The sequence below is a fragment of the Barbus barbus genome, assembly GCF_936440315.1.
Source record: "Barbus barbus genome assembly, chromosome: 22".
NCBI lineage: Eukaryota > Metazoa > Chordata > Actinopteri > Cypriniformes > Cyprinidae > Barbus > Barbus barbus.
Window position 1 is genome coordinate 11,286,353 of NC_136750.1, and position 15,494 is coordinate 11,301,846.

General features: G+C 37.5%; 1 protein-coding gene across 2 annotated transcripts in view; it reads right to left on the bottom strand.

Annotated features, from left to right (window-relative positions):
* The window catches only part of LOC306888532 (ribosome quality control complex subunit TCF25-like), a 120,257-nt gene that overhangs the window by 18,561 nt on the left and 86,202 nt on the right, over window positions 1–15,494 (bottom strand). Inside the window, exon 16 of one of the 2 annotated variants that reach the window (XM_079446886.1) lies at window positions 3,593–3,672. In XM_079446886.1, the coding sequence (XP_079303012.1) occupies window positions 3,593–3,672 (80 nt within the window). Of the gene's footprint in view, window positions 1–3,592; window positions 3,673–13,724; window positions 13,972–15,494 lie in introns of those variants that run through there. The other variant, XM_079446887.1, reaches the window with a different exon arrangement.

Here is a 15,494-nt window from a genome sequence, read left to right on the forward strand (position 1 = left end):
ATATACACACATATATACATATACACATATATACCCATATATACATACATATACTGTATACACACATACATATATACACACATATATATATATATATATATATACACACACATACATACACACATACATACATGTATGGTAAAACAAGATCATTGACTACTGACTATGTTTTTTTTCTTCTTGAATCTATGGAAAGAAGCAGAAACACTTAAATAACACACACACACACACACATATACATACATATATATATACAGGGTGGGCCATTTATATGGATACACTCGTATCTTCACACCATAGACAATTGCCTTCAGATGACCCCAAAGATAAAAGTCTAAGAGGGTCAGATCGGGAGACCTTGGGGGCCATTCAACTGGCCCACGACGACCAATCCACTTTCCAGGAAACTGTTCATCTAGGAATGCTCGGACCTGGCATAATGTGGTGGTGCACCATCTTGCTGGAAAAACTCAGGGAACGTGCTAGCTTCAGTGCATAAAGAGGGAAACACATCATCATGTAGCAATTTCAAATATCCAGTGGCCTTGAGGTTTCCATTGATGGTGCACCACCACATTATGGGCAGCACATTGAACACATTTTATAAGTGGTCAGAAACTTGTAAATAACTCATGAACGAATAAAGTTACGTTGAAACCAAGCACACCATTGTTTTTCTTGTGACATTACCAATAAGTTTGATGTGTCACATGGCCCTCTTCCTATTGAAAAAACTAAAGTTGTATCCAAGATGGCCGACTTCTAAATGGCCACCATGGTCACCACACATCTTGATGAGTTTGCCCCCTCACATATACTAATGTGCCACAAACAGGACTTTAATATCACCAACCATTCCCATGTTATTACGGTGTATCCATATAAATGGCCCACCCTGTACACATACATATACATATATACATATATATATATATATATATATATATATATATATATATATATATATACATATACATATATATATATATATATATATATATATATATATATATATATATATATAAAAGGTATGATTTACTTGTTGAACAGAATCTGTTGCAGGAATTACTGAACGTCTGTTCACATCTCTGTGGTTAGATCAGTGTGCACAATAATGTGTCTTTGACCTTCATTATGTATGTTTTGATTATACTGTGTTGTAAATAAAATACAAATAATATTTTTTTTTTTTTTTAAATCTCCTCTCATCACATTCTCTCTTACCTGCCTCAAAGTCACAGTCACACTGATGGGCAATTATGGACCATTAGGGGAGGGCCCTTTGTGTGAAAATCACTTAACCATCTGGGGTCTGAGATGATTTTGGCATGTTTTGACACGCCCTGATATTTGTGCTTATTTCAGCTACTTATAACATACTATTTACCAACATGTATTTTTTTGTATTCAGCACAAACTGTGCTACAATAATAAGTGACCAAGATGGCTGTACATCTTTGCATTTTTTTGAAAAAAAAATATTATGCATGGTTAGTAAGTTTTGGGACGTAACTGAAATAAGACCATAAAAGCCACACTAATTAGTCCTGAATAAGACTTTTGTGTAATCAGTCTTGTAGGCTAGAATATTTACTTCACAATTATGTGAAAATCATTCTGCTTACTCATTCACAGAAAACAATATATTGATTTAAATTCTTTAAGACATGTTTTGTGATTGAAAGCCTATATGCGAGGGAGTGGTAATGGCCTTGAATATTAAGTGATTTTCACCTAAGAGACAAAGGGCCCTCCCCTAATGGCCCCATAATGGCCCATCAGTGTGACTGTGACTAAGGCAGGTAAGAGAGAATGTGAGGAGATTTAAATTTTTATTTTTTATTATTTGTATTTTATTTACAACACAGTATAATCAAAACATACATAATGAAGGTCAAAGACACATTATTGTGCACACTGATCTAACCACAGAGATGTGAACAGACTTTGAGTCATTTCTGCAACAGATTCTGTTCAACGAGTAAATCATACCTGATATTTACCTGTGTTATTTAAGTGTTTCTGCTTATTTCCATGGATTCAAGAAGAAAAAACAATCAGTAGTCAAGGAGCTTGTTTTACCATAGAATATCAGTGTAGTTGAACATCTGATGTTGGTACAGCGCTCTCAGAGGAAAACAGCTTGAAGAGATTGAAAGTCAGCAGGAATCATCATCTGTGGTGCAGGTATCTGATTCAATGTTCAATGTTTTATAGACTCACGCATGCTTTGTACTATCATAAACAAAAAAAAGACATTTTATATCTGAGAAACTAATTATTATTGTTTAGCACGTTATTAAAATCTATTTTTGAACAGAGTAGGCTATTAATCAAACATGTTCTAAATATACTTGGACTCGTAGCATTCATCATGTTACAATGTACTCTCATATTACTTTTATTGTTTTATATAGAGCATAAAAACATCATTGCGCCATAAGAAATTTAAATACAATGAATTGCCCATTAATTTCAAACATTGTTGTCAGGAATTACAGTTTGGGGAAAAAACAACTATGATTTTGTAGTCATATAGCCTAGTATATATGATTTTATAGTAGCTGTTATGATTCTGTAGCCATAGACTCACGTAAGTCTTGTTCTACAAAAGGATGTACTTTGTACTATAAAAAAAAGGATATCTGAGAAACTAATTATTATTGTTTAGCACGTTATTAAAATATATTTGTGAACAGATTGTTAATAATAAGCATGATCTAAACATTCTTAGATGGTAGCATTCATCAGGTTGTCATTTGGGAAAAAGCCAACTAAACGTTTTCAAGTTTATGTCACAATAACACATTAACTAATGCAAAAAAGAAACATTACTTACTCATCAGATTGATCTTCTCTTCTGGATGAACTCTTGCTCTTATTTTGAGGGAAATCCAACATTTGCTCAGCTAGTCTTCTTGCAGAAACGAACAATAGCCGCGATGAAGCATCTTCTGACACTTTGTTTATGTTGGGCATCTCCATGTGCACGCGGCTCACGTGGTTATTTACATATGAACGTGAGGGGGTGGGATCGCATTAAAAATAATGAGTTAGACGGGAAAGACTGAACATCGTGTTGTTTTCATATGGATTACTTCATCACAGAATGTTTGTTTTCGATATGACTTCATTTAAAAGGAGACACTTCAAGCTTTCTATAGAGATAACTCCCATGTCTCTGTGTTGAGTATTTGCTGAGTTACACTTCATTTTAGTGACGTGTTTCTAAAAGCAGATCGCGGAGATGGAGAAGACAGAGCGCATCCAGTTTGTTTTTTCCAAAACCACAAAGTTTTGTTGTAATCGTGGGTTTACACAAAAAAAAGTAGACACTTAACAGTTTTGATTGATGTATAACACTTATTTGTGTGACCAAAATTAACAGAGTATTTTTAGTGTCTTTTGCACTGATAAGAAAAAAAATTTTAGACATGTTTTGTGATTGAAAGCCTATATGCGAGGGAGTGTCAATGGCCTTGAATATTAATATGAAAACATCTTATATGACACAGGGCTTAGGATGGCGACTTTAAGGGGTAATACAAGTCAGACATACAAGTCAGACAACTTGAGAGCATCTAGGTCGTACCTTTCTGGTCTGATGTAAGACACAATGGAGTCCAGAGGAGGGAGAGGGTCAAAACTCATTCCTGGCTGTGTGGTCACTTCCTGTAAAAGACCAAAATAACCTTTCTAGTACGCCATAATAAAACAGATAAACTATATACGAACAAAACTACATATTTAACCTTTTGTCCAATAGAGAAGTATTCCTTATAAACCAATGGTATACAAAATCAACATGCAGTATTGTATGTGTATATGAGTTTGTTATTGTTTAGCTATACTTGAGAGCCCAATGTCCACATTTATATAGTGAAATATCAACCAACTAGTAAGGGCATTTTGTGTGTCCGTAATGGGTAAAAAGGATTATAAATTTATCAAATCAGGTTTACATTAATATTTAGTGATTTGCACGTGAGGGTTATGCTCAGAGCTTGACACCTGCCAAATGCAAGTGGATTTCAGTAATGGCATGGAACACAGTCACTCCCACTAGCCACTTTGGCAAGTTAGGTCTTCCATTTATGATCATGTGCTGGTTTCTCCACTGCACACCTCGGATCACTTCCTCCTCACTCTTAGGTTGCTCTCAGACCTGTAGATAGTTTGCTTTGTTCCGAAACTGGGATTAACTTGTTACATTTTCTTCTTGGTTCGGTTCGCTTTCACAAGGCAACATTGCAAAGCGTACCAAACTGTGTTCATGCAAGTCACATGTGAGTAAAGCTGTCCTCTAATTGGTCACTGTTCACCTGTTTACGTTCCTCTGCGTCATTCATCAAGACGGAATGACAAGTTTGCTCCACAGGCTTATTGTGGCTTTATAGCTGTCCTGGTAAACGCAAAACTAATGTATATACACATACAGTGTGTATATATATATATATATATATATATATATATATATATATATATATATATATATATATATATGTATGTGTATATATATATATATATATGTGTATATATATATATATATATGTGTATATATATATATATATATGTGTATATATATATATATATATGTGTATATATATATATGTGTATATATATATATATATATATATATATATATGTGTATATATATATATATATATATATATATGTGTATATATATATATATATATATATATGTGTATATATATATATATATATATATATATATATGTGTATATATATATATATATATATATGTGTATATATATATATATATATGTATATATATATATATATATATATATATATATATATATATATATATATATATATATACAGTGCCCTCCAAAATTATTGTAACAGTAAAGCCAATTCCTTTATTTTTGCTGCAGACTGTAAACATTTGAGTTTGACATCAAAAGATGAATATGAGATGAGAGAATAACATTTCAGCTTTTATTTACAGGTATTTTCATCTGGATCTGATACACAACTTAGAAGACAGCACCCTTTGTTTAAACCCACCCATTTTTCATGTTACCAAAAGTATTGGAACATGTGACTGACAGGTGTGTTTTGTTGCCCTGGTGTGTCCTATTAATTGATTATTCAAACAATAAATAGCACTGAATGTCTGCGCTCAGTTTCAGATCCGTGCAAACTGCATTTATAGTTAGTTAGACGTGTAACCAACATGAAAACCAGAGAGGTGTCTATGGGTGAAAAACGAGCAATTGTGAAGCTGAGAGAAGATGCAAAATCAATCAAACCATTGCACAAACACTGGCAATAGCAAGTACAACCATTTGGAATCTCCTGAGGAATAAAGAAACCACTGGTGTACTAAGTAACACACCTCAAACGGGTAGATCAAGGACAACATCTGCAGTTAATGGCAGAAACATTGTGACAGCTGTAAAGAAAGACCCTAAAACAACTGTTAGTGACATCAGCAACAACCTCCAGAGGGCAGGAGTGAAGGCATCACGATCTACTGTTCGAAGAAGACTTCATGAACAAAAGTACAGAGGCTACACCAGAAGATGCAAACCACTCATTAGCAAGAAGAATAGGAGACGAGCCTCAAAAATTCTGGGACAAGGTTTTATGGACTGATTTTATGGACTAAAGTGATGGAAAGGCTAAATTTTGGAGAAAGAAAGGATCTGCTCATGATCCCAAACATACAAGCTCATCTGAAACACAGTGTACACAGGTGTACATTATAGTACACATTACACAAGTAATGTAATGGCTTGGGCTTTCATCGCTTCTTCTGGGACAGGCTCATTAATCTTCATTAAAGAAGTAACACATGATGGCAGCAGCAAAGTTAACTCAGAAGTCTACAGAAATATTTTGTCTGACAATTTACAGAAAGATGCAACCAAACTGATTGAAAGATCCTTCATCATGCAGCAAGATAATGACCCAGAAAATAGTGCCAAAACAACAAAGGAGTTCATCAGGGGCAAGAAGTGGAAGGTTTTATACTGGCCAAGTCAATCTCCACACTTAAACCCTCTAGGGTATGCATTTTACCTGCTAAAGAAGAGACTGAAGGGAGTAACCCCCCAAAACTGAAAGAGGCTGCGGTGAAAACCTGGAAAAGCATCACAAAAGAAGAATGCAAAAGTTTGGTGATGTCAATGGGTCACAGGCTTGATGCAGTTATTGAAAGCAAAGGATTTGCAACTAAATATTAAGTCTTTTTCACTTTAATCTATGTTAATTCTATCTGTTCCAATACTTTTGGTAACATGAAAAATGGGTGGGTTCAAACTAAATGTGCTATCTTCTAAGTTGTGTGTCAGACCCAGATGAAAATACCTGTAGATAAAAGCTGAAATGTTAATCTCTCATCTCATATTCATCTTTTGATGTCAAACGCAAATGTTTTCAGTCTACTGCAAAAATAAAGGAATTGGCCTTACTGTTCCAATACTTTTGGAGGGCACTGTATATATATAAAACACAGTTACAGCCAGTGGGAATCGAGGCTTTGTCCGGACAGCATTCTTGTAATGCATGGAGAAGAGCAATTAATTACACAACTTTTTAATAATAAAAGGTGCTCTTTGGTTTTCAACTGCAATAACAAATTCTCACTCACACTCACAAAAGACATTGACTAACATATTTCCCGTTATGAATTATGATACCACTTGTTTCGCTGGTCCGTTGGGCCAGATTGCTTTCTCACCACAAGCGAACCGTTCCAGAGTCCGTTTGCAATCGGGCCGAGACCACTTCTTCAGGGAGGTCTCAGTACGCTTGTTTCATCTGCTTTTGGTGCGCACCAGAGTGCGATTAATGCATTCACACCTGCCAAAACGAACCGCACCAAGAGGGACAACGAACTCTAGTGCGATTCAACCGAACTAAATGAGGCAGGTGTGAAAGCACCCTTAACCTCAAAATGGATCCTGACACAACATATACCCCTCCACATGTCATCTTTCGACGTTCCATCCTGACAAAACCACCACTCAATCTGAGCAGCTGAGTCCTTAGCCATCTTCAAGAATCGGCTAAAAACACATTTAATTTGATTTGGAATCAAGGATGGCGCCGGTGAGTGTGGCTAGCCGTCTGCGACATACCAGGCTGTTATTGTACTGCTTTTATTTATGATTATTCAACATGCCTCTACTGCATTCATCTACGAAAGACAAATATTCTTTGACATCCGAAACTCTGCCGAGGAGTTGATTAAGCAGGATCTAAGTAAGGCAAGCATTTGTCTTCCTCCGGATGTGTCTTCTATACCGGAAAGTTTGCGCCGGCTGCCCTGTGCCTTTTCCGGAAGAAAACGGCGCCGCAGACGTGGGAAGCGAGGCGGAAATTGTACCTGGCGTCCTCTGTAGTACCTCACTCATACCCTTATGTCGTCCGATGTGGGCTGTCTCAGATCGCGGTTGCTCTGGGCGCTGTGTGGAGTCGCTGTATCGCAGGATCCGGCCTGTTGTACACGTTCTCGATTATGATCCATCGGTCTCAACTGTCTCATGCTCGGCTTTTTTTTAATCAGTTTGAGCCTGTTTCTCTCACAATGTTAGCAGAGATTGTTGAACATTTGAAGTTTACAAACAGTCCTCAGGATATTATTCCGACACGCATTTTTAAACAGGTTTTTAATGTTATTGGCCCAAGGATTTTGGCTATAATCTATTGTTGCCTGTCTACGGGCTGTGTACCATCGTATTTTAAACATGCTATCAGAGGTGGGTAGTTACGAGTTACATTTACTTCTGTAATTTTTTGGGTAACTAATACTTTGAGTATATTTAAAAATGGGTACTTTTTCCTCTTACTCAAGTACATTTTTAGTGAAAAAAAAACGGTACTTTTACTTTATACTGTGGGCGATGCTCCTTGTAACAGAAAGCTAAGAACATCAAGAGGGTTGAGTGCAGCGACGTGCGACCTGTTCCAGGAGGAATGCCTTTGCCTAGACACAATTAATATTGATATTTTCACAATATTTACGCTTGCAGAAATATAGGCTACATTTGTTTACATTTTGCAGAACAGACGGAAGAAAATCCGTCAATGTGCATTTGTTTCGTTATTTTCAGATGCGAGTTTTCACTCTTCTCCGTGTCAGGTTTTACATAATTAATACACTATAATTTAATTATAAATTATAATTAAATTACTATAATTACTATAAATTAAATATATTAAATTACTATAATTTAATTCAGTGATGCAAATCAGAATTTTCATCAGCTGTTACTCCAGTTTTCAGAGTCATTTGATCCTTCAGAAATCATTCTAATTTACTGATTTATAACCAGTGTTGGAACCTGTGACATTTTGTTCAGGATTCTTTGATGAATAGAAAGCTAAAATGAACAGCATTGATAATAAATAAACATATTGGAATGATTTCTGAAGGATTATGTGACACTGAAGACTGGCGTAAAGGCAGATGAAAATTCTGATTTGCATCACTGAAATAAATTACATAAAAAATCTTTTGAACGGCAGTGTGTGTGTGTGTGTGTGTGTGTGTGTGTGAAGTGAAATGAAATACGGGCAAGTATGGTGACCCATACTCGGAATTCGTGCTCTGCATTTAACCCATCCAACGTGCACACACACAGCAGTGAACACACACACACACCGTGAACACACACCAGGAGCAGTAGGTAGCCCGGGGAGCAGTTGGGGGTTCAGTCGTGGTATTGAGGCTGGAGAGAGCGCTGTACATTCACTCCCCCCACCTACCCTGCAGGCCTGAGACTCGAACCCGCAACCTTTGGATTACAAGTCTGACTCTCTAACCATTAGGCCACGACATTAGGCACGCACGCACGCACGAATACTTTTATTTGGATCTAAAAGACATTACAAAGACAACGAGATCCAAATACTCTGGGAAGAGTTTTTCACAAGGTGACAGATCTACAGTTCGTGGCTCACATACTTGCACAAGTCCTTCCATTTATGATACTCAACACATTAAGGATAAACAAAACATCTCCGTCTCCATATTTGCATGCTCCTTATGGTGGCTGAAATAGAGCAGAATTTTGCAAGCCTTTTTTTGCAGCCCCCCTAACTGCAGCCCTCTGATCACACTCTTATGGACAGGGCCCAAACTTCCAAATACCAAAACCATTAATCTACAGTTGTATCCAAGTTGGAGAAGGAGATCTACCAGAGGTTGGTATTTCAATAGTTTGGAATAGTAGCAAGTATTAATATACAGGTCAAAACAGCAGCCCACCTCAAAGATACATACAGATTTCATAACCTCATTTACAATTACAATGTCAGGAGTATTTGGAATGCTTTTAAAGTAATCACTGTCAGAAATGTTATGATGAAACCAGTTCATTCGTACAGTGCTATGCTTGTAAATCTTACTATCATGTCCACAGATTACCTTTTCCAAATCCTTTGCAACCAGATCAACCAAACGGTCATGTCTGGCCACATAAAGTCCTTTATAATTGTAGCATCCGTTTAGTATATGAGCAACCGTTTCATTTTCCTGCTGAGTTGGATGTAATATACAATAGGTTTCATGCTTTGATGGATACCATATTGCCAAATTATACTTTGTTGGTAGACACTGTAGCCTTGCTTTAATCATGAATATCAGAATGTCATCTGAGATTGAGGGGTTTGACAGGACAGAATGAGACACTGAATGGTCGGCAAATTGAAGTAATGCAAGGTTTCCTTGTAATCTGAGACCCGTCCAGTGCTGTCCATTTTGGGTCTGTCTAAAATGAAGAATTGAGGCTCTTACGTTTAATCTGTAGCTGATGAGGTGTACTGTCTTTATTGAGGATCGCCAGCGTGGAAACCAGCGGACAGAGGTGGGTAGAGTACCCAAAAATTGTACTCAAGTAAAAGTAAAAGTACTTCTAGAAATATTTACTCAAGTAAAAGTAAAAGTAATAGTCTGAATAGTTACTTGAGTAAGAGTAAAAAAGTATCGGATAAAAAAACGACTCAAGTAGTTAGTTACTAGTTACTTTGGATCATATAGGTACTGAATATAGTCTATTTTTATTTAGATATATAGATTACATTTATGTAATGTGTATACACACACACACACACACTGCCGTTCAATATATATATATATATATATATATATATATATATATTAATGTAATTTATTTCAGTGATGCAAATCAGAATTTTGATCAGCCTTTACCCCAGTCTTCAGAGTCACATAATCCTTCAGAAATCATGTTGATTTATTATCAGTGCTGCTCTTTTTAGCTTTCTATTCATCAAAGAATACTGAACAAAATGTCACAGGTTCCAAAAAATATTAAGCAGCAAAACTGTTTCCAACACTGGTAATAAATCGATATATTATAATGATTTCTGAAGGATCACATGACTCCGAAAACTGGAGTAACAGCTGATGAAAATTCTGATTTGCATCACTGAATTAAATTATATTTTAAAGTAAATTAATTATGTATTATCCTATAACCTCTGACACTGAAACCTCTGAAAACGCCTCACATGACTGCTCTGAACATAACAAAACAAATGCATATTGACGGATCTTCTGTTCTGCAAAATGTAAACAAATGTAGCCTATATTTTTGCAAGCGTAAATATTGTAAAAATATGAATATTAATTGTGTCTAGAACAGGCCGCGCGCCGCTGCGCAGAGCTAACGCGGGTGTTCATTTCATACTCTGTGACAGCTTATTTAATGTATAAATTATACATTGTATTTAATGTAAGGTACATGTACAACAAACTGGTAATGTCATAGTGGTATCGTGGCCTATACCTGTGGAACAGAAGACAGCACACGCGGTGTTCATCTAATAAAAGATCTTCATAGCTCTAGCAAACAAGCCTTTGCAGATTTGCTTTCAACTGACTGTAGATCCAAAGCCACGTCTTCAGCGCTCTTGATGTTCTTAAACTCTCTGTTATCGGAGCGAGAACCGCTTTAGAGACTCAGCGCGTGCGGCAGGAACTGAACGAATCATTCAAACTGATTCGCGAACCGATTCACTGGTTTGCCGACTGGTTTGATAAAGCCTTTAAACAGAATCAACTCAAAAGAATGAATCATTCGCGAATGGGCATCGTTCATTGCCCAGAGAAAGGTAGATGGCGCGTTTGGAATAAACCGAAGCATTTTTTACTTGTATTGCATTAAGATACAGTAACGAGAGGAGAGTCGCCCACAGTAACGAAGTAAAAGTACCGTTTTTTCTCTAAAAATATACTTGAGTAAGAGTAAAAGTACCCATTTTAAAATATACTCTAAAAGTATTAGTTACCCAAAAAATGTACTCAAGTAAATGTAACGAAGTAAATGTAACTCGTTACTACCCACCTCTGCCAGCGGATCAGTGATTATGCTGTCGTTAAGAACAACTACTTCTCCGTCGGGTCCCAGCCAAGACAGCTGTATTCCTGTACGGCAGCAGAGGTCGTTTAAATCCAGCCAGTCGGAGCGCACTCCAAATCCAGCTGCTCTGATGTCTAACTTTCCGTTCTGCTTAAGTTTAAATCCAAGAAACTGGGACTCGTTTATGGAAGCAGCAGGTATTTTGCGACGCTCTAGATGTAAAAACAGCGATTCGCGTGATAGTTCTCTAACAGTTGTATCGTCATTGTTAAGCATGTTTAGAAGATGTCCTGTTCTGGACGCAGTGTAGAGCCATTCAATGTTTGGGGCGCCGAGACCTCCGTCTCTACGCGACTGGAAGATAATGTCCCTAGTTGTATGACTATTAAGACAAAACCATTTCCTCACCAGCTTCACCGTTTCGTTGTTCATCGCTGACAGTGTACGTTGTGGAATATGTACGTTCGGCAAAAGGTGTTGGATTTTAGCCGCTGCGATCAGCCTGATGGCTTCAATTTTCATCATTATGGGGAGTGGGGCAGCATCAATCAGCCCAAGTCTTTGGGTATACTCATGACACAGCTCTGTGATCTGTTCCTCCCAATCGCCACTGACGTTAAATGTATGACCCAGATAAGGATATTGTAGCAAGGCTCACGAGAGAGGAAGGAAGAAGTCGGAGTCAGTGTGACTGAGGCTCGGACCGTTTATTCAAATGTCCCACAAAATAACACTTGTGCTCGAGGCACTTTCAAAACAAACATAAGTTCACAGTCCTTTTCCGTTTCACTGGGATACAGCAGCAATTCCTTAGTCCCGAGTCCTCAGTCTGTCCCTCTCCCTAGCCGTTTGCCTCTCTGTGGCTTTTGTACTCTCCCCACGCCAATCACTGGAAACGAGAAACAGGTGAATGTCATCTTGCACTTGACCCACTTACTCACCGCTCGTCTCCAGGCTCTCTCTCCCGCTGCAGACTCCGCTAACCACGCCCCCCCCCCTCACCACAGATATGTTTCGTGGCGTTCATACAGTCGGCTGCGTTTCTGCATTAATGAGAAGGCAGGGGGCTTGTCAGACTTTGCTTTATACCATCTGTTTCCTCCACTGCGTCGTTCATAGAATGCAGCACATTTTGTATGTTTGATGTCTAAACCCGACCACCTTATGAACTCATCCGTGCGGAGGAGCATGCTGGAAATTACACTTTCATCTCTTGAGGAGATTTCCACATCGTCTGCGTAGCCTTGCACTGGGTTTGGGGATCGCACACCTGCAGGCGCGCACTGGCACAGCCACTTCATCCAGGAGTTAATCGCCAGAATGAAATTGATGGCGCTCCACGGGCACCCTGTTTTGATGCCGATTTTAAGTGGTATGGGATCGGTTAGGGCGCTTCCACATATGACTTGGATGTAAGAGTTATTATAAACATCTTTAATTACATCTGCATACAGCTGTGGTAATCTTATTTCGTCTAATGCGTGAAACATGATATCATGGGGCAATGTGCCAAATGAATCACGAAAATCCAAAAAGACAGTGAAGAACCTGGTAGATGAATGTTTGAAGACGTCTATTCCCGTTTTAAGACAAAAGACATGTTCATTCATCCCCTGCCTATTGATATAAGCGTTTTGCTTTGGTGAAAGTATTCCTGTCTCTACTAACCAAGGAAGTATTCGTGACAGCATACATTTCATAAACACCTTATAGACTGTAGGTAGTAAGGAGATGTCTCTCCAGGTAGACGGGTCGTCAGGAATATTATCTTTTTTGGGGATACGGTGGATCAGGGCCCCTTTCCATGATTCTGGAACTTTACCATTTTCCAGACAGATGTTAAATATGTTGGTCAGAATTGGACACACCATTTGTTTGGTAGTCTTCAGCGTTTCATAAGTCACTCCATCAAGTCCGCTTGCTTTATTATTGGGGAGGTCATTAACCACTTTCTCCACTTCAGTGACAGTAAACAGAGAAGTGTTAAATTGGCTAGATTGTACGGGAAATAATGATCCAGTCCAAGGCGGTGCATTTAACACGCCTTCAAGCCTCTCAGGCGCGCATTTAGAAGTGTAGTAATTCTGCACAGTTAGTATATTATTTACGCCGACTGGTACATTTGGGTATGTACTGTTGTTAAGAATAATTTGGATTGCTCTAGATTTTCTGTTCTGCCATAAATATGCAAGTTTATCTTTGCCCACCTGCTTTTGTTGATGGGTTCCGCTCCGTGGCGCCTCCAGTGCTGGCTGAACGATGTCCCTCAAAAAGCGTAACTCCGCCTCGATCCAGCCGGCGAGGGAATCTGCGGTCTGGGCCTCAGGAAGGCCTCCGCTGACTCGTGGCATTTTCTTCAGTACACGGGTTGTGAACTTCAGCAAAGGTAATCCAAACTGCCTTCCATTTCGCCGGATGATTGTAAAAGTTCCGTTCTTAAAATAAACTCCATTTAAAATGCGGATGAGTCTGATCCATTTTATCGGCGTTTCTCCTGAGAAGAGTTAAGTTTATCCTCGAGGTGTTTCGTGTCCAGGGTCTTTCTAAATGGGTGCTGCTGTTAGAAAATCATGCAGGTGTGCACTCCAGTGCAGCCACACACACACACACACTTTCTCTTTCACACACACACACACACACAATAAATTTTATCTACATGTCTAAATAAAAATAAACTATAGATATACAGTATATGATCCAAAGTAACTAGTAACTAACTACTTGACTAGTTTTTTTTAATCCAGTACTTTTTTATTCTTACTCAAGTAACTATTCAGACTATTACTTTTACTTGAGTACAGTTTTTGGGTACTCTACCCACCTCTGCATGCTATAGTGCAGCCTATTATGAAAAAACTGAATTTGGACCCTACAAACTTTTCTAATTTTAGACCGATTTCAAAACTACCTTTCCGTTCGAAAGTTCTGGAGAAGGTTGTTTTTACCCAACTACAGTTCTTCTTGATGAGAAATTCAGTGTTTGAAGTTTTTCAGTCAGGTTTTAGAGCACAACACAGTACTGAATCGGAGCTTTTAAAAGTTTATAATATTTTATTATCTATTCTTAAAAAAACAAAAAAAAACTAGCTTTTCTAATCTTTTTGTATTCTTTCTATTTGTTTTCTCTTTATTTATTATACAATTAACAAAAGTAAAAAAGGCCTCTAACTCTAATTGCTCTATTCTTTTTCTATTCTCTGTTTTCTTTTTATTTATATAATAATAATAATAATAATAAAAACTTGCTACGTGTACTGCGTTAAGCTAACCGAGACTTGTTATAGCACTTGCATATCATTGCTCTTTTGTTGATTTTGATTGCTTCCATTGTCCTCATTTGTAAGTCACTTTGGATAAAAGCATCTGCTAAATGACTAAATGTAAATTTAGTTGTATCAAATGAAAAGGCTTAAAGGGATACTCCACCACAAAATAACATTTTTGTCATTAATCACTTACTATATGTCGTTCCAAACCCGTAAAAGCTTCGTTCATCTTCTGAAAACAATTTAAGATATTTTGGATGAAAACCGGGAGGTTAGTGACTGTTCCCATTGACTGCCAAGTAAATCAATCTGGTCAGTGGTTCAATCTGAATTTAATTAAGCGACGAGAACACTTTCTGCACAAAGAAAACAAAACAATGATTTTATTCAACAATTCGTCTCCTCTGGTTCAGCGTAGTGCCATTTTGCAGAATATCCGGATATTCTCCAAAATGGTGCTACGCTGAACCAGAGGAGACAAATTGTTGAATAAAATCATTGTTTTTTCTTTGTGCAGAAAAAGTGTTTTCGTTGCTTCATTAAATTCAGATTGAACCACTGATGACATATGGACTATTCTGACGATGCGATGCTTTTCATACATTTCTGGGCCCATAGTGTTATTTACTTGGCAGTCAATGGGACAGTCACAAACCTCCCAGTTTTCATCCAAAATATCTTAAGACTGTTTGTAATAAAGATTTAAATGTAAAAGCCACGAGAGCTGACTGTTTCTGTCAGTAGTTTTAATTTAAAATATTCGTGATAGCCTAACACAACGTAGGCTATAGGCTGTGTTTAAATGCGTTTGAGCAACTTAATTTATAAATCTATCTACAAATGCATTGTTTAGGCCTATATTAATTGAGTTTAA